The sequence below is a fragment of the Mirounga leonina genome, unplaced genomic scaffold (assembly GCF_011800145.1).
Source record: "Mirounga leonina isolate KUSES-001 unplaced genomic scaffold, KU_Mleo_1.0 Mir_151, whole genome shotgun sequence".
Classification (NCBI taxonomy): Eukaryota; Metazoa; Chordata; class Mammalia; order Carnivora; family Phocidae; genus Mirounga; species Mirounga leonina.
The window spans coordinates 8,269,904-8,288,902 of record NW_023270377.1 but is presented as its reverse complement, the minus strand read 5'-3'; the positions used below and the strand labels follow the sequence as shown (position 1 = coordinate 8,288,902).

At 49.7% G+C, this 18,999-nt stretch overlaps 1 protein-coding gene across 1 annotated transcript; it reads right to left on the bottom strand.

Annotated features, from left to right (window-relative positions):
- Nucleotides 1–222: 222 nt before the first annotated feature.
- Nucleotides 223–15,070, bottom strand: GPR55 (G protein-coupled receptor 55). The gene is made up of 2 exons (XM_035006910.1): nt 14,985–15,070; nt 223–3,963 (listed from the first exon to the last, which is right to left on the bottom strand). Exons 1-2 carry the CDS (start codon nt 15,025–15,027, stop codon nt 2,993–2,995), a joined length of 1,014 nt encoding a protein of 337 aa, XP_034862801.1. The 5' UTR covers nt 15,028–15,070; the 3' UTR covers nt 223–2,992.
- Nucleotides 15,071–18,999: the final 3,929 nt, after the last annotated feature.

Here is an 18,999-nt window from a genome sequence, read left to right as displayed (position 1 = left end):
CAGGAGCTGGGCTTGTGGGGTCTCTGTGGCCCAGCTGCTGCCACAGGGAGCCAAGCCCCGAAGTGGGTGCGGGGAACTATGCCGCGGGCAGCTCCCACCTCCTCGCACTCGGCGTCCGTGCAGCTGCTCCGGCCTGAGCCGTTCTTGGCCCCTTCGGCCAAGACGGTTGGGTCACCAGGCCAGGGCCTTCAGGGGCCAGTTCTTCCCTGGAGCCACTGCGGACCAAGACCATGTCACACAGCATTATAGGAATCCGTTTATTTGGCAAATCCAGATAATCAAATCATTTTCCCAATGAATTGTGCTAGTTTCACACATATACATATAACAAGTACGTCTCGGGTTTTTCCAGACTAGGAGGAAGACTATGGTCACATTTACAACCAAATAATGTCCCCAGGCCTCCCTTACGGGCAGGCATTTCAGCCATTTCCACAACTGAGCTCAGAGCTCCCCAACTCACTGACTGCCTTTTGCTGGCGGGAGTGGGCCCCTGGATGCCTCAGCACCCAGCCCTAACCCGCGCCCTGACCTCTGCCCCTTCCCTGCCTGCTGGGAAGGAGTGTGGATCCCCCTGCAGAGCAGGCTGGCCTGAAGTCCTGGGCCTGATCCTGCTCCCACAGGCCCCGATGAGTCCCCTACGACTCGAAAGCCAGGATGGGTCTGCATGGAGAGAGAGAAGAGGCCTGTGTCCTCCCCCAGTGTTGGGATCAGTCGGTGGGGGAGGGGGGCGTTCTCCAAGGCTCACCCACAAGCCCACAGTTGCCACATAGACCTGAGGCTGCTATCTCCCTGCAAGGACCTACATGGCTCATGGACCTCCCCCCGTCCTGCCTTCTCTGTCACCCAGCTAGGGCAGGGTCAGGCTGCCCACGAGACAAACTTTATGTTTATGAACATCACAGGGGGTGATGGGGGTGGTCAGGGCGCTGCCATCTCCTTTCTCTTAGGAAGTCTGTCCAGCCCTAAGTACACTGGGAGATGTAAATGCCACACGATGGGCTCCCAGCTCCCAGCTCCCAGCACAAAGAGAGAAATTGGAGGAGAAGACTACACACATGCATGGGCTCTGACCCCCGGCCGGCACAAGTGTCCTACTGGGTTTAACAACCGGCTTCCTTAGAGCCTCTGTGCAGGATGGCCATGGCACCTTGGGGCAGCTGGGTCTGCAGAGTGCCTGCCCCGGGCTGCCGCCTCCCGGAGGCCCAGTCTGCGGGGCCGGAGCCTCTCTGATCCTGGTTGGGATCACTCCTCCACACCCATTTCCACCCCTGCATTGACACTTGCTTCCTCACCCTTCCCTGCACCAGACCACTGAGCTGGCTGCGGCCGAAGCAGGAGGTAGAGGGGCTCTGGCCTTGGACTGCTCTCGGTCGAGCTGGGGATTCTCAAGCAGGAAGCAGCTCTGCCCTCCATCCTTCCTCCCTGCCACTCCCCAGCCCCTCACAGAGCCCTGTAGCTGCAAGCCTGGGGTAATCACCCGACCTCAGCCTCTGCCCCTGCCTCCCGTCAGGGTTTTATCTAAACCACCCCCTTCCCCGCCACCCTGCCACCCTACCTTCCGTCCACCAATTGGCAGTGGAAGCCTCTTTCCCTACAGGTAGAAAGTGGTTCTTTTCTTCCTCAAGACCTCCCCCTTTTTCACACAAAGTCTCATCTCTTACATCTCATCCCACTCTCTGCCTTGCAAAACCACCCCACAATTGATCCTTGGAATTGTTTTATTCTCTGGAGTGGCCTGAGTCATCAGAAGGCTTTCGGCTGTCACGGCAGCGCCTCCTCAAGATCATCCAAGAAGCCCTGTCCAAACCGTGATCGACTGTTTACAGTCTCCAACCAGGAACTGCCAGGAGCTCCTTGCCATCGAGATGGTTCCTCCAAGTCCTGGCTGGCTCATTTTCTCCCTCCCGGCCCCTGGAGAGAGACAGTCCTGGGGACAGTGCCACCCAGCCAGCCGCCCAGACAGGACTCAGGTGGGCGAGACAGCATGAGTGACTTATTCTCCTCTGGCAGAGCCCAATCAAGCCTGATTCTTTCTCCTCGATCTCAGTGAAACGGCCTAACCAACAATCTCCCAGTCTGTTCAAGGTAGCAAGTCGGTCACGTTCAGGAATTTCCCCTCTCTTAGTCTTGTCTCCACCGCCTCTCTTCCCACTGGGTCCGAGCTAAAGCTCCGTGTCGTGGATGCCATGATGGCAATGGGGGGTGGCTGTCCACTGCCAGCCCTTGGCCTGTCTCCTTCCTTCCCTAGGTGCCACCAACACCTTTCCATTCTGTCCCCACTGCCTCCACAATGCATCTGTAGCTTCGCCACGGCCTGGTTCACATCAGCTTCCCTCATCCTTCTGCCACCTTCTCGTGGGCACAGGAAGGTTTGGCTGGCTGTCTGGACCTTTCTTCCCCATAGGAAACTTGGGGCTCTCTGTATGTTCTTGCTCTGCCCTCATCACCCCCACTTGTTATGAGGTTATTGGCCACCAGAGCCTGAGAAGGGACTGGGAAGGGTAAGTCTGCTCTACCCTGCGACCCCCAAACCAAAACGGAGCTCGATACATCCTTACTCCTCCTTCTCTGCCCAGAACACCTTCCACTGTGACCAACCCTCTTGGTTCTCTCTCCTAACTCCTCTCTCTTCCTCTCCAGAATCTTCTAGTCTAACAGAAGGATGGGGGGAGCTGGGAAACAGCCTTGCTCAGATGGTCTCCTTTTTTTCAGTTTTTCTGGCTCATGTTTTTGAGCTTATAAAGAATTCACCTGGTTCTTGGGTCCTTAGAGATTCCCAAATACTGGGTGATTTATGTTGAGCTGCCTGGGTGCGGGGGAAAGGTCTTTGGAGCATAAGGAGCAAAGACAGTGTTCGGTGAGCATCAAAAGGGAAAGCATACCAGTAGACGTGCCACATTTGTCCACCACATCAGAAACCTTGGAACAGGGTATCTGCTACCAGAATTTTGGGCTGGGGTTTTCATCCTCTGCATAGGTCTTTCTCTCCTTAGCCCCTACTGATCATGGTATCCTGGAGAACAAGCTGGACCCTGGAAGGCCTGTGGGCCATGATGTCCATGCGGAATTCTTTAATGACAAAGTAGTAGCAGAAGACATCTAGGCAGCAGTTGATGTTGGAGAAACACATGGACAACTGCAAGAACAAGCTGATGTTCTGCTTAGCGCTGCACTGCACAATAAAGCCGTTCCGTACCAGGAACTGCAAGAAGAAACCCAGGTGGACCGGAAGAAAGGAGACCACAAAGACAGCCAGACTGGCCGCGATTGTCCAGATGCAGGCCTTCTGCTGGACCCAGTCCCGGGTGAGATCCCGACGGCCCACCAGGATGTGAATGCTCCTGGATGAACAGAAACCCATGACACCCATGGGAAGAAGGAAGCCGAACACCTCAAGGGGAAAGAAGACCTTGGCACTCCAGGTGCCATCGGACATGTTGTGGAAGCACGTGTACTTTTCCACCTTCCCGTGAAAGCTGTAGATAGGGATGCTCCCGGCCCACACCAGGACCCAGATGGTGCAACAGATCCCCAAGATCTTCCTGGGGGACCGGAGGTGGCTGACCAGGAATGGGTACTGGATGGCCAAGAATCTGTCCAGACTAATGAAGCAGATGGTAAAGACACTCCCGTACATGCTAATGAAGTAGAAGCACTCCACCAAGGTACAGAAGAAAGGAAGGGATGCGCGCACATTGGACAGCGCCATCTTGAACGGAAGGGACAGCACCAGCAGCAGGTCGAAGATGGCCAGATTGATCATGTAGATGGAGGTGGCCGCATAATCCGGCCACCTCTTCTTCAGGAAGGTGCTGAAGCCTCGGATGGCCAGCACGTTGAGGAGGAGGCCCAGGAGGAAGGTGGGGATATGGACCACCAGCTGCACGGTTTTCATCAGCTCATCCACGTCCCTGAAGGAGCAGTTCTGGCTCTTGTTGAGTTGCTGGCTCATGTCCTTTCCTGCAACACCAACAACAGATGAGATGAAGTCCCTCTCGCTCGCCGCAAGCGACGGCTCCCCGCAAGCGACGGCTCCCCAGTGACTGTATAACACAGCCATTTGTGCCTACTAAATAACAACTAGAAAATGCAAGAAAGCAAATTGCCTCTAATCCTGCTGCCCAATATAAGCGCTATTACCTTTTTGGGCATTTCGCTCCAGACTCTTTCTCTCTCTCACGCACACACACTCATGCACACATGTGTGCACGAGTGCTTTTCTCTTTCACAAAAATGGAATTGTGTGTGAACGTCTGTCCCTTGTTTTCAATCAGAACTCCTGTTGAAAGTAGTAGCAATGACAAACCCTGGCCCAGAATGGCTTAAGCAAAGGACAGAATTTCACATAACTGAAAATATAACTAGGGCAGGGTGGCACATTGCATTCCCTCGGACACGGTGACTAGTTGTTCACTGGTTCAGGGATGGACATTTGACCCACCCAGAGGCATTGAAAAGCAACAGTAACTCTTACTTGGGTTTCCAGAAAGGGGGTTGGGGCTGTCTCGGTGACACTTGAAGCTGGAAAGACATAAGGGCTGGAGGTGACAAGCCGGAGACAAGTCAGGGCTTCCGAACAGGCCAAAGACGAGGGTCCAAGGCAGGCCCTGGCCAGGTCTCACCGCAGAGCTGAATCTGGGGGTGTGGAGGGCAGGTGCGTGCCATTGGGGATCTCTACACCGTCGTAGGTGGCTGCCTTGGTTCGGGCTTCCGTAACAGAATACCATGGACCAGGGGCACCTGGCTGGCTCAGTCGGTTAGGCGTCTGCCTTCGGCTCAGGTCATGATCCCAGGGTCCTGGGATCGAGCCCTACATCGGGCTCCCTGCTCGGCGGGAAGCCTGCTTCTCCCTCTCCCACTCCCCCTGCTAGTGTTCCCTCTCTCGCTCTGTCTCTGTCAAATAAATAAATAAAATTAAAAAAAAAAAAAGAATACCATGGACTGTGTAGCTTATAAACAACATAAATTCCTTTCTCACAGCTCTGGAGGCTGGATGTCACAGATCAGGGACCCAGCACGGTTGGGGGAGGGCCCTCTGCCAGGTTGCGGACTGCTAGCTTCTCTTTACGACCTCACATGGCAGAAAAAGGACAAGAGGGCTCTCTGGGGTCTCTTTTCTAAGAGCACTAATCCCATTCAGAAGGTCTTAATCACCTCCCAAAGGCCCCACCTCCTAATACCACCACCTTGCGGCGGGGGGTAGGGATTAGATTTCTGCATATGAATTTGGGAAGGGGGATGGGACACAAACATTCCGTCCATAACAGTGGCCCTGGAGCAGATCAAACCCAGGAGACATTCGACCTGCCTGCAGAACCAGTGAGGCTGGACAGAGAAATCAAAGATGACCCAGACTCCATGCACGCACCCCTCCTTTCTCATGCCCCACCCCCACCCCAAAGGACGCAGACCTGCTGACATGGCTGGTCTGTGCCAGGCCCAGGAGCACACAGGGCCGCTGCGTGGGAGAGGTCAGTCATGCTGGCCACGGCTTCTCCTTGCGCCTCTCCCACCCTCAGGGACTCTCTGGCAGCAGGGGCAGGGGGCCCAAAATGTAGACACAGCAGAGATTAGGCGCCAACATCGCCTTTTACCAAGAATCTTGTGCTAGCGACCAATGCACTCATTTGCTGAGCTTCTGTTATTCTACTGGTTTTTTTCTTTTATTGAAAAAGTATCCCATGCATTCAATAAGATATTCAGATGGTACAAAAAAAAAAAAAAAGAAAAGAAAAGAAAGAAAGAAAGAGGACAGAAGCTTCCGTTGTACCCCAGAGCCTCGGTTCTCCTTTCTAGAGACAACCACAGTTAACCATTCTGTGCATAGTTTTTCCAGAAATTTTCCAAGGATATGCATACACACACACAGATATGCATACGTACATACATATATATATATGTATATATGATGTTTCTTTAAATTTGGAAAATATTACACCCACAGCTCTGTCCCTTGCTTTTTCACTTTACAACGTTTCTTGGAAATTGTTCCACATCAGCATCTATGAATTGGCTTTTTCTTCTTAATGGCACACTTACATCCTGTTGTGTGGAGCTACCACAACCCATTTAGCCAACAGCTATTGACGAACATTCAGGTTTCATAGGGTTTTACTAGGAAACAAAAACTTCCACAGCGACCATCCCGGTGACTTATTTCTTTGCTACACGGATATCATTAAGAGAATCCCCATTCTGCTATTGTTTCTCATCAGTAGAGCTCCCTTGAAAGTTTTAGGGACGGAAAGACTTGGGCATTTTTAAGACCCTATATTTGGGTTTTTTAAGACCTTATCATGCCATTCCCAAACCCTCCCTAAAAAAGGAATATATTTTTATATCCTCCATGGAGAGATTATGTGTTAAACATTTAACACACATTACTCGAGTTGGTGGCTTTCCTATGTGTTAACTGTTCTCAGGGGTTGATGTCACAAAAGATCTAGGAAAATGTATTTCCTCACATTCAAAGTTTTAGGCCCCTGAGGTCGGCGTGAATGGCGCCCCCTGGCGTTGTGCGGCGTGGAAGCCCGGTGTAACTGCTTCTACCTGAACACACCTGCAGGAAAAACAAGCTGGCAGGCTGCTTCCTCCAGACTAAAAATGCCAAAAGATCCACAGGCCTACCTCAAAAAACTAGCTAGAATAACTTGGAGGCAGCAAGAGAAATTTCAAAAATGACAAGAAAAGCAGGCAAATATTCAATCCAGGTCTCACCAGAAAGTGTCGCAACACCAAACAGGAAGGCGCAATTGGTTCAGAGATTTCACTTAAGCAGCAGAAACAGAAGTAAACCAAGAACCACAAAAAAAGGAGTTCAAATACAGGTTTGTATTTAAAGAGATTCAACACGACTGTAGAAAAAGGAACTAGGGCATCCGTGTGGGGCTGGGTCATGCTCAGGCACACTCCATGGACGAATCTACCACATCACCGGTGGTTCAGTGACTAGAACTAAAAGGGCCAACAGCAGCAAAAAAAAAAAATCAGTGATGCTCAAAGTTAAACCCAAACCCAACCCCAGCATACGGCTGAATTGAACACACCAATGAAAAAGGAAGAGAGTGTCTGCCTTCAGCTTGGGTGGTGATCCCAGGGTCCGGGGATCAAGTCCTGCGTTGGGCTCCTTGCTCAGGGTAGAGCCTGCCTCTCCCTCTGCCTACCCACCTGCTCATGCTCTCTCTCTCTCCCTCTGTCTCTCTCTCTCAAATGAATAAATAAAATCTTAAAAAAAAAAAAAAGGAAGGGAGAAAATGGTCTGATGGATGCTGGGGCTTGTCTGACTCGATGGTACCAGGTGGATGTGTGGAAAAAAGACACAACTCAGCCCTCGGTGTTCTCCAGCGGGACCATCCTAAAGGTCACATTTGAATTACTGACAGACTTCAAATGGGAACTTTTCAAACGCTAATCTTTGAAGTCAGAGAAAGCACTCTGGACTGGCAAAAGGAAATCAGTTTGGGGAAAAAAAAAAAAAAAACTTCCAGCTAATGGCAGAGTAAGCAGAGAATCTGAAAAATTAATCCTCTGAACTCCCTCCGAAAGTTCAAGGAAACCACCTTTTTGAAAACCTTCTTTAAAAAAAAAAAAAAAAAAAAAGATCAGGAACTTCTCTGGAATAAGACAAAAAGGCTCCAGGCTGCAGCTAGAGATAAAAGAGTCATTTTTCTCAAAGATGGGCCGCCAGTAAAAGTCAGCCCCCTTGAGGTGGGAGCCAGCAAGCTCCCCACACCTGACCTGTTGCCGGGACCCCTCGATAGTCCCTGTGCCAGGCAGCCCAGGGACCCACACCAACGGATCTGCCACACTGGGCTGTCACCTGTGCTCCCAGGGGGCAGCCGGTTCTCCTGAAGGGACGTTCTCCTGAAGGGAAGCTGGAGCAGCCCCCCGAGAGCCACCACCGAGGCTGTCCTAACACCTCCATTTACATCAGAAGCTGACTATTGTGTGACAGGCAGTGGTGGGGACATTCCCAATTACCATGTCAAACAGGACCATCTACAGGTGTTAGCTTTCTTCGGCAGGGATGGGGGGTTCTATTGCCTCACCGGCAGCATTTGATCGGGCCTGTCTCCAGCCTCCTACCAGGAAGGAAATAGAACTGAGCGGGGAGAGGTCATGGGTCAAGCAAATCGGGCCTATGAATAGACCCGAAGGGCCCGTGATGACCTTCGTTAGTCACCGGCAGCGAGGTGCCTGAGAGGTGGGGCTGAATGGAACAATGGAGAAGGGGAGAACTTGGATGGGAGGAGCTGAGTTTCATGCAAAATTTATGGAGAGAGAGCCCCTCCCAGATGATCTGCTCACATCTTTATTTTTTTTTTTTTTAAGATTTTATTTATTTATTTGAGAGAGAGAGAGAGCATGAGCTGTGGGAGAGAGGGAGAAGCAGGCTCAGGGCTCAGGACCCTGGGATCATGACCTGAGCCGAAGGCAGACTCTTGATCGACTGAGCCACCCAGGCGCCCCTGCTCACATATTTAAATGACATTAATATCGAGCCCTACAAACATCTGTGAATAAACAAACCAAATTCCTTGGAAACTTCTCTGAAAAACTGATTCACAGCAGAAGAGGTTTGAGGGAGAAAATTTGGACACAAGACTTTCCTACCCAACTGGGTTTCTGTGAAGGTGTGAAGATCACAGAAAGCCATCATCAGATAGGTGTGGCTTCCGGAAGGAAATGGACTCCAAGAGGCAAATATTTAGACCTCCACGAGATAATAACAATGAAGAATAAAAACACAGTTACGATGAAGATAGTTACAGATGTAAAATTAAAAGAAAAACACCGTAAAAGAGGTCACTTAAAAAAAAAAAAACAAGAGTTAATACCTTAGATCAATTCACAAAGAAGGAAGAATATCCTTGGGGTGTATGGGGCAGGGGTGTGGGAATAATAGGATACGGGTGAAGCAAATATTCCATAAAAAATTAAAATTATTGTTCTGTTTTGTTTCACTTTGATAATTACAGAAAGTGTAAGATTTTTTTTAAAAAACCTTGAAGTAACTAACCACTGACCATTAAAAACAGGATGCCTATCTTCAAAATCACCAAAGAAGATAAAAACAAACAAATCAGACCCTATAACAAAGGAGTAAATAGAGTGGAAAAAGGGATTTGAGGATAGAAATGACGATAAACGTGAAAAATTTACACTTTCCTTTATTAACTAACATTTTTAGTTCAATTATGAGATACAATTTTTCATTGTTTATGTTGAAGATCACAGAGAATGATAGAGAAATGGTCAAAAAGTCCCATGGGGCGCCTGGGTGGCTCAGTCCGTGAAGCATCTGCCTTCGGCTCAGGTCATGATCTCAGGGTCCTGGGATCGAGCCCCACATCGGGGCTCTCTGCTCAGCGGGGAGCCTGCTTCTCCCCTGCCTGCCGCTCCCCCTGCTTGTGTGTGCTCTCTCTCTTTCTCTCTGACAAATAAATAAATAGAATCTTAAAAAAGAAAAACAAAGTAAAAGTCCCATGGTGATATATATGGCAGACAAATATGAACAAAAAGGAAGTCAGACTGGCAATATTCATATCCAGCATTATAGAATTTCATAATAAACCCACACATCAGAGCTAAATTTATTTTACATTAATAAAGGAAAACTTGTGAAGGCCTATATAGTTATCTTGTGCACGGAATGACATCCTATAAGAACACATGAAGTATAATTGCTAGAATTTCAGGGGCCATTGACAAAGACACACCTGAGTGGCAGACTCTCATATACTGTAAATCTGAATAGATGAAGCAGGCAAAATAGAAATTAGGATGTAGAGTTATATGAACAATAGAATGAATGCAATTTAATTAATAGCTCTTGAAGTTGGTTTTAAACAGAGAGGTAATCCACTTTTTCCTCGAGTACCCAAGAAACGGTTCCCAAAATGAATTATCTGCCTACCAAGAAGAAAGTCTTCCATTAAAAAAAAAAAAGCGGAACTGATGTTGGCTATATTCTGACCACAATATGTAGAAACCTTCTTTTGAACAAAAATCTCTTTTTGTTAAAACATTTTCACATCAAGTAATATACCAGGGAAAGAAAATACACAGATACATCAGATGAATGATGTTCTTTCTTTATGAAGAGTATAAAAAATATATAATACGAAGACCCTCAGGAGACAAACAGGCAAAGGAAAGACAGTTCCCAGAAGAGGCTTTACAAAGAGATCAAACTTTTGCTCATCATTTCAACAAATAAGCTGGTAACGGTTCTGTGAAACAGTCATCGATATGCTGGTGAATGTATACAGCTTCTAGATTTGATAACTTAGAGTACAAGTCAGAGAAACCTTATTAATCTTTCATCCAGTGGTTAAAAATTTACTTTAAGTAAATCAAGAAAAGGAAAGAAAAGTTGTGTGCAGAAAGTGTGTTTACTTGAACATTTTTTCTAATAGCAAAAAACACACACGCATTTAAATGCCAACCAGAGCTTAATTTCACGATGGTAAATCTACTCAATGGAAAATTTTTCTGTCTGATTATGTTATGTTTATGCTGACTATGTTAAGTAAAAAACCCACAAACTATAGAACGATACATTCAGAATGACTTCAGCTGTGATTAAAAAAAAAAAAAAAACCCACACATAGGGAAAAAAACCTAGAAAAAAATTTCCATATGCCCAACATTGGTTACATTCTAACAGTTAGATGGTGGGTGCTTATTCAATCTTTTAGATCTCCCTCCCTTTCTCTCTCTCTCCTCTTGCTCTCTCTGTGTATATATTTTTCTACTTAATTAATGATGATATGAAAATAACTTAGCTTTTTTAAGTTGTAGTAAATGCTGGGAGAAAAGGAGAAAAATAAGAATGGCTTTTGACTTTCCCTAAAAAGAAGAAAAGTCGGGGTGTGTGTTTGAGGCACGGCAGGGGCGGGAATGAGGGTCACACAAAATTTAAAGGAATGCATTGGACTAACCCAGGCTCAGCTGATGAGACATCAGTGTTGCCGGGCCAAAGATGAACATTTCAACAGGCTGCATCTGAGGGACGCGGGGACAATGCATGATAGAATTAGAAGTGACAGATGAGAGAGCAGATGCCACCTCAAAGAGGAGCACAATAAAAATTGTGCACAGCATAAGGAGTGAAGACTGACACAAAAGACATTCAAACTGCAGATTTCACCATGGAGATTGGGTCAAGGGAAGGGAAGATATTTACATAAATCCTCCCAAAGCTTGGACAGCTGTTAAGAGAAACAAATGTCGGAGTTAAAACTTAAATATTTTCTAAATTGGATATTCAGGTTAAATTATCTTGTCTATTGTAAAGGGACACAAGGAAGAGAAAATTCACAATAGAAACTAAACGTGAAAAAACTGCCAGGTCTCTATGTAGACAGCAGGGGGGTACCCCCGTGGAGGTTTACACAAATGTAACAATTACATAATAGAATTACAATACTCCCTAACAATGATAACACTCCCTCTAAAAAGGGGCATTCATTAAAAAAATAAAAATAAAAAGCCCAAACCTAATTTTTTTTGCCGATAAGAAACACAGAGAAAACAAAAAGGCATAGACAGAGTAAAATGATAGGGCAATTTGGGTTATCAGGCACACAGAGCTCTAGAAAGCAAAAAGAGAATATGACAAAGTAATTTTTTTTCGTAAAAAGAATTGAGAGAGTAACACAGAGACTTTACAGAGGTAAAAGTTACAATGAATAATTAAAACAGAAAACAATTTCTGTTCTAATGCACATAGCAAAGAAATACATAATGGGAACATGCCAGAAATGCAAAAAGTAGTAGAAACAGAAATATAATTGTAGGTAGAGACCTTCATGCTCCCCTCTTGGAGTATCATCAATCAAGTAGAGAAATTTTGAGCTCCAGACAGCCCAATTAAAAAGGCAAATCAGTGAGGACTAAATCATAAATCAAGGGAATACGCTTTCTTTGGGAGAAGACAAGGATCTTTCACCAAATGGATCCCATTCCTGGGCCTAGCCCGGGACTTCAAGACAATGGCAAGTCTACCCTTTCTGTCTCAGACCACAAAGAAAGCACAACTATTTGCCGAGCACCATGATATCAATAATATATAATAGGTACTTTTATACATTCTCTTAAGTGATCTCTTCAATAATGTGTGTCAGAGATAAAATCAGAACTACATTACTGAAATATTAGAAAGAAGGAATCTGTATACACAAAACGCAGAGGTAGTCACAGCTTATGGGGAAATGGGAGTTCTTTTTTTTTTTTTTAAAAGATTTTATTTATTTATTTGAGACAGAGAGAATGAGAGACAGAGAGCATGAGAGGGAGGAGGGTCAGAGGGAGAAGCAGACTCCCTGCCGAGCAGGGAGCCCGATGCGGGACTCTATCCCGGGACTCCAGGACCATGACTTGAGCCGAAGGCAGTCGCTTAACCAACTGAGCCACCCAGGCGCCCCGGAAATGGGAGTTCTTAAGCATTCTTGCAAACAGGAAAGATGGTGAGAAACAAGAAGAACCGGGCTATACTGAGAATCTAGAAGAGGAACTTGGGGTGACAGTGACCCTTCCACTGCTCTGATCACCTGTGCCCTGGGGGCTGTCTCTCCGCTCAGGCTGCATGTGGAGAGGCTAGGGGGCCGCAGTCCAGGAGAATATGTGGAAAGGACTAGAGTTGCTCACGATCTATAAAAGAATATACATTTTAGCATCCCCCAATGCTCAAGACATGCTCCACCATATGACTCAATAGAATGGGCTCCAGATGCCATCGAGACGGACCTGCCTTGCTAACAGAGTATCTGACAGCAGACAGAGCAGTCTTGCTATGTAGTGAGCTCTCTGTCACCAGAGGTATGTAAGCAAAGGCAGGAGATCCATTTATCCAGAATGTTGTTAGGGGAATTCACACATACAGAAGGTTTTTTGTTTTTTGTTTTGTTTTGTTTTGTTCTGTTTTTTTTTTTTTTTTTTTTTTTTCAAAAAAATGGAATCTTCTGTCAATATATTAATGTTTTCTAATGTTTAGTGAAGAGGAGAGAAAATAGCCTGTGTGTGAAGAGGGACAGGCCTGGGAGTCCAGAGGCCTCGGCTCCTGGCTCTCTCTGGCTGTGGGGCCTCCGTCTGGATTCTGGGTTCTCTCCTCTGAACAGCAAGGCGGGAGCACGTGGCCTCCCCGAGCTGGCTCTCTACCTGCTAACGGGCCAGGCTCTGGGCTCTGATTCTTGCAGCTGCCTGGGCCCCGCGTCCCACCTGGGGCAGCCCCAGGCATGTTATGCCCAGCGGTGACACCTAAACCCAGCTGTGTGGCCCAGGCCAAGCCAACCCTCGTTCCAGCAGCAGACGGACTTTGCAGAAACGCCAGCAACAGTAAGAATGGAACTTCAGGAGGTTTGCGGGCTGAGGATCCCCAGCCCCCCTCTCTTTTCCTGCCAAACTCCTCACCCACAGGGAGCACTGTGGTGTGAGCCACCTAAGAGAAGGGAGGGCCAGCCATGGCCAAGCAGAGCTGGTACAGCCTGAGGGATGTAGTATGAGGAGGAACACTCCCCTGGACCATTGTCGTCCAGGTTCCTTGCCTGCAATTCCTGTCTCCTCTGGGGTGCAGGGCTGAATCCCACAGTTAGAACATAAATATTTACTTGGATGCAGTTACCTGCCACTAACACCATGGTGTAAATAAGTCCATCTGTCTACATCTGAGCTAGGCTTTTGGGGGACACGATGTGAAAAGGAACAGGACACAGAGGGGACAGAGCACATAGCATCTCCCAGACTCCAAAATCTTGCTGGAGCTGCACCCTGAGCCTCACGGGTTGGAACGCAGTTGGGGGAGTAGGGGGTTCAGTTCAGGCACTTGAGATGTGGCCGTCCCTGTGCTAATGTTCTGTGGTGGGAACTCAGCACATTCCTGGAACGTTGTTATAATCATGCCCATTTTACAGATGAGGACAGTGAGGCTCAGAGAAGCTAGAGTCTACCCAAGATCAAACAGGTGGTGAGGGGCCTCACTGGTACTCACATTGAGTTTCTCCTTTATCTTCCCCATGCCCACCCCAGCTCCCCATCAGCACCACCAGCAAGAGCATCCAATATATCCAGGAGCCCCCCAGCAACCCCTCCTCACTTTCCAGCATGCCTGGTTCCACTTAACTTCTCTTCTTTCCCCTCAGACTCTCCCCTCCCCTCCTAAGAACCTCATCCTTTCCTTCAAATGCCCACTTCCCTGATCCACCTGCATCACCTGAGGTGATTTCCCTACTGTGGCCAAGTGGGGCCGGTCATCAGTGTCCCATAGGGGTACACATAGGGAATAACCCAGTTATAATACATAAGAGCAGTCAGAGCTGCCCATTTGCTTCCTGCACGATCAAGCGCTTCCATCACTTCCTGCTCTCAGGAGCCCCATGAGGAAACAAACCATCATTGCTCCCATTCTCCAGAGAGGTACAAGGCCAAGGTACACCAAGGGAAGTTTACACAACTGGTAAGTGGCTGGCCCGGGCTCCCAAGCCCTGCTGTGGCCTGCCTGGAGCCCGTTGCTCAGGGGCTATCAGGTGATTCCTGTGAGTGTGTCATCTTGGGCTGTGGGTGCTTTCCAGGCCGGGTTCAGGGAGAGCAGGCAGCTGGGCCAGCATGGATGATGGCACGCAAGCCCAGCTCCCCTGGGGACGGTTCCTGGGCTACCTACCATGAGGTCTCCCCACCCCAGCAAGAAACTGCAACCCTGAGTCAGATCAGGAGGAAATTGAGGGCTCGTAGGAAATGTCAGTAACATCAGGAGTCCTCTGCCTACCATTGCTATTTTCATAGAGATTCATGGGGGCTGCTAGGCTGCTGGGGCTCCGGCCTTCGGGGACACTGGGTCTGGGCAGATCTGGACAGAACCCAGACCACGGAGGCCCCGCTGGCCTCAGAAAAGTTACCTGCCATCCCGGAAAGCCAGGTCAGTCCGTGGCTCTGTGCCTCGGTTTTTGTAAGTGGCCCTGGTGGGGGGCGCGGGGGGCTGTTACCTGCTCGGGGTCCAGTGCAGCTGAGTGAGCTGCGAGACGTCATTTGTCCTCCCAGCTTGGTCACCAGTCTGCTCCGGAGAGCACCACTTCCCTCTCTGGGGCTCAGCTTCCTCATCGGTGAAATGAGGGGGTGGGACCAAGATGCTTTTCAAGTGGCTTTCTTGGGTCTGGAGAGGGGCCTTGCAGAGGGTCCCTCCCCACTGAGTGCAGAACCAGATTGGGGCAGGGGAGCATGTTTCCAGGAAGAGGGTCTCCCTCCCATGACCTCTCGTGCTGACTCAGCTTCCAAAAAGAGGGTGGGGGTTGTGGGGGTACAAGGAGCAAGGGGTGCTCACAGAGGTGTTAAGAAGCCTGTAGAAAAGCCAGGCGTCACCCAGGGACAGCCAGCGTCAGGAAAGGCTGTCCTGACTTGCAGCCCTGTCGGGGCTTTAGGACGCAGGACTGCTGCCCACACACAGGAGGGGCGTAGGGACCAGGAGATCCCATTAGAGACCAAAGCTCGGGCTATTTTTACAGGCCGGGCATGCTGTGACTTTCGGGTGTCTACTGGAATGGAAACTCCCCGAAGTGGGCCTGGGTAATTCATCCCAGCATATGGGCATCTCTGCAGAAATAGCAGCTGTGTGTGACTGCGGGGAGGTCACCTGGCCCTCAGAGCATGGGCCCCCCATCGTTGGGTGAAGGGGTTGACAGAGCCGACTGTGACACCCTTTTAAGCTGTCACTATGACTCTGCTCAGGCAGAACCAAGTTCGCCCCCTGCTCCGGGCCCCCAGCTGGCCTGGGAGGGGTCCGTACTGAGGGGCCCGCAGAGAGCGGTTCTCCACTCTGCCCCTCCTCAAAGAGAGCCTCGCCCACCTCCCCTTCTGGCTATCTTCTCTTTTTTAATGAATATTTCTGTTGTATTGTTGTTGCTTCTTATCTAAAATTTTGAGTACATGCACCTGGTTCAAATACACTGGTAAACACATACAGTAAGATGTCTCTGCCCCACCACTGCCCGCCCCCCCGCCCCCCGGAATCCAGTGCCCACCTGCCCCTCAGGTTACCCCTGACGACAGCTTCTTCCAGAGTGTCTGAACCACCACACGGACATACGTGTTCTTATTTTCTCCCTCTTTTAACATGAAAGATTGAGTCCTACGTGGGCTGTTCTGCATACAAGTCATCTCTCACCCTCCCTCTCTTGAAGAGCTTTGCTAATGGCCCTCATCAAGGGCGCAATGGTGGACCCCCGGCAGGAGAGTGTGTGGGCCAGAGAGACTCCTAAGGGGTAGGCCAGGCAGGGACTTGCCCAAGGCCCCACCCATGGCTCCGGCCTGTCCTCCCAGCTCCTCTCTGCGCCCTGGCCCTGCCCTGGCCCTGGGGAATCACAAATATGAAGACTTTTCTTCTCAGAGGTTCCTCAAACCTCCCAGAACCAGTCCCTCTGGTCTTGCCCACCCTCTCATCTTTCAGAACAAACCAGAGGCTCTGGGAGCCTGGGGGGCGGGGGGGGGGGGCGGTCCTGCCTGCTGGGAAGCCCAGAGTAGGGGGCTCGTACCTCCAATTTGACCAACGTCCTGAGCAGCATCTGAGTTCCACGAGCCACTTCCGTGTAGGGCGAGGAACAAGCCACCCTGATTGGTTTTGCCAAAGATCGGTTCCCCAGCACCTGGGGACTCACCACACCATCTCCCGTTGCTGCTTAAATTTGCTCCCTTAGTGATTAAAGTTCACCCTTCCCTCATGGGGCATCGCCTCCAGGCTTGCCCCTGGGGCATCACAGGGCGTCAGAGCTGGGCCAGAGCCATGCAGGATGCCCCCCAATCCCACCACTGGGGAGCTGCTCAGGGACCAGGGACAAAGGACAAAGTGGGGACAGAAGATGCTAGAAGCACAGAGAACAGCCTAAGAGCAGACAGGAGGAGGGAGAAATGTGATGTTTTGGGTGAGGGCCAGGAGTCTCTGTGCAGCTGAAGCCTGGGTATGGGGGAGACAGGCAGGAGCTGAGGCTGGAGGGCTGGCCAGACCGGAGAAGAGCAGGGGTGCTCAGAGGACCCAGGGAACAAATGCAATGGACCAGAAGCCATCCCATCAAAGAGAAAGTTCTGGAATGGTATAATGCCTTTCTTCTCACACCCATCCAAATCAGGACCAGCTATAGTGGGATCGGCAGTTCAGGGACTGGACACAGGCCAGACTCCCTCGGGTGGCAGGGCCGGCGGGGAGGAGGGCAATAGCAGAAACAGGAAGGAGTCGGATGGGAAGGGGGTGTCTGAGAGAAGGGTCGCCATCATCTGAGGCAGCCTGATTCCAGTGAGAGCAGCGCCCTCATGTAGCTGCTTTGTAAACTTGACTCATGGCTTCACTGCAGTAAATTGCAGCCGTACGTTCCTTCAGTCAACAAGTATCTGTTGATCACTAATCTGTACCAGGCAGTGGTGATCAAGACAGACAGTAGCACCTCTCTCAAAAACTCTTTTCAGGAGCTGGCATGACAAGGGGGGATGAAGGCACCCAGCAAGTGTCCGGTACTTGACGACACTGAGCCCCCCAACCCCCACTGACAATATGAAAGCCTCAAGGGTCTTTGGAAAAAGAGCAACATAAAGAACAGGACCTTCCTCATTGCCAAGGGTACGGTCCCAGAAATAAGAGGAGGCCTCAACAGAGAAACTGAGGACCGAAAGGCAGGAAGAGCACGATGGGTCCAGCCCCTCTGTGCCCTCCCACCCTCTGACCCAAACCTCCAGGCTCTGCCACAGTTCTGTCCCCAAGCCTGTCCTATGCATTCAGCCTCACGACTCCCCTGGAGCAGAAATGAGGCGCTTTCCTGGGGTCTGAACCAAGTCCCCGACACCCCTCCCTCCCATGCTGCCCCCTAGTTGCTCCGAAGGACAGCTGGACCCTGATCGCCACCCGTAGAGATGGAAAACGTTCAGCCTCCTTGAAGGTGGGCACGGGGCAGCTGACAGCAGCTACGTCAAGGCGAGGTGGAGTAAACACACGGGGGGGGGGGGGGGGGGGGAGCAGGGAGGGGGACAGCAACCCTTTAGAACTCACCCCTTCCCCTCCCACACGCCCCCTCCGGCTCTCACTGGAAATGTAGCCGTGAGGTTAAGGCATAAAGTTCTGGACTCTCAGACAGCTGGGTGTGGGCTCTCCTTCCATTCCTGCCACCACTACTTCTGTAAATTGTTTTCTGAGCTCCCCACTCCCCATATCGTCCTGCCTGCAACCATGTATGGCCCTGATGGGGCCCGAAGTCCCCCTGAGCAAAAGCTGTCTTCAAGCCAGCATGCAGAGGGGGCCCTTCCCGTGAAGGTTATAAAGATCCGGGGGTTCTGGAAAAGATGGACATGCAAAGCTCCCCCTCCTGCTGAACTCCGGAGAAGAGGTTCTGTGATTTATAGCAGAAAGACCTCCCACTTCCAGGGAGTCTCAGAACTCTAAGCAGAGGCCCCCAGGTTAACAGAAGGGCTTCTCTGGTCTAGGCTCCCTGATGCCCTGTGGGGGTGGAAAGAGCTTCCAGGACGTTCCTCTGCTCCCACCTGACAAATGGGGCCCCCTGCCGCTCCTGCCTGGGCCCTGGGTTCCTTGGCACCTGTCAGAGGCCATAGTCAGCGGGGAGTTGCACTTGTATGTCTCCTAGGGACACGTGGGGGGTTGGGAAGGGTGAATCCTTTTGAAATATTTTTCTCTTCATGTTTCCTTTTGCATAAAGTGTACTAAGTCTCTAGCCCACATGTCCATCGGGTGTGTAATATTCTCCTTCACACTTCCGTTATTAACTGTCTACCGTACTTTTTGTGAGCTCTTTCTCCCCACGCCACCCCTTCCCAACCCTCCCCCACAGGCGAACATTTTTATATTTGTTTTGCTGCATGGAAATTGTCCATTCGGGTATAAGAGTATATCCTTTTGTTCCCATAAACTGTCTTGGGCACTTTAATAATGTGTGTATCTTCACTGTGCCACAGTTAAAGTATGGTACTCATTTCCTTCCCGAAAATCTTCAAATAGATTTGTTTTTT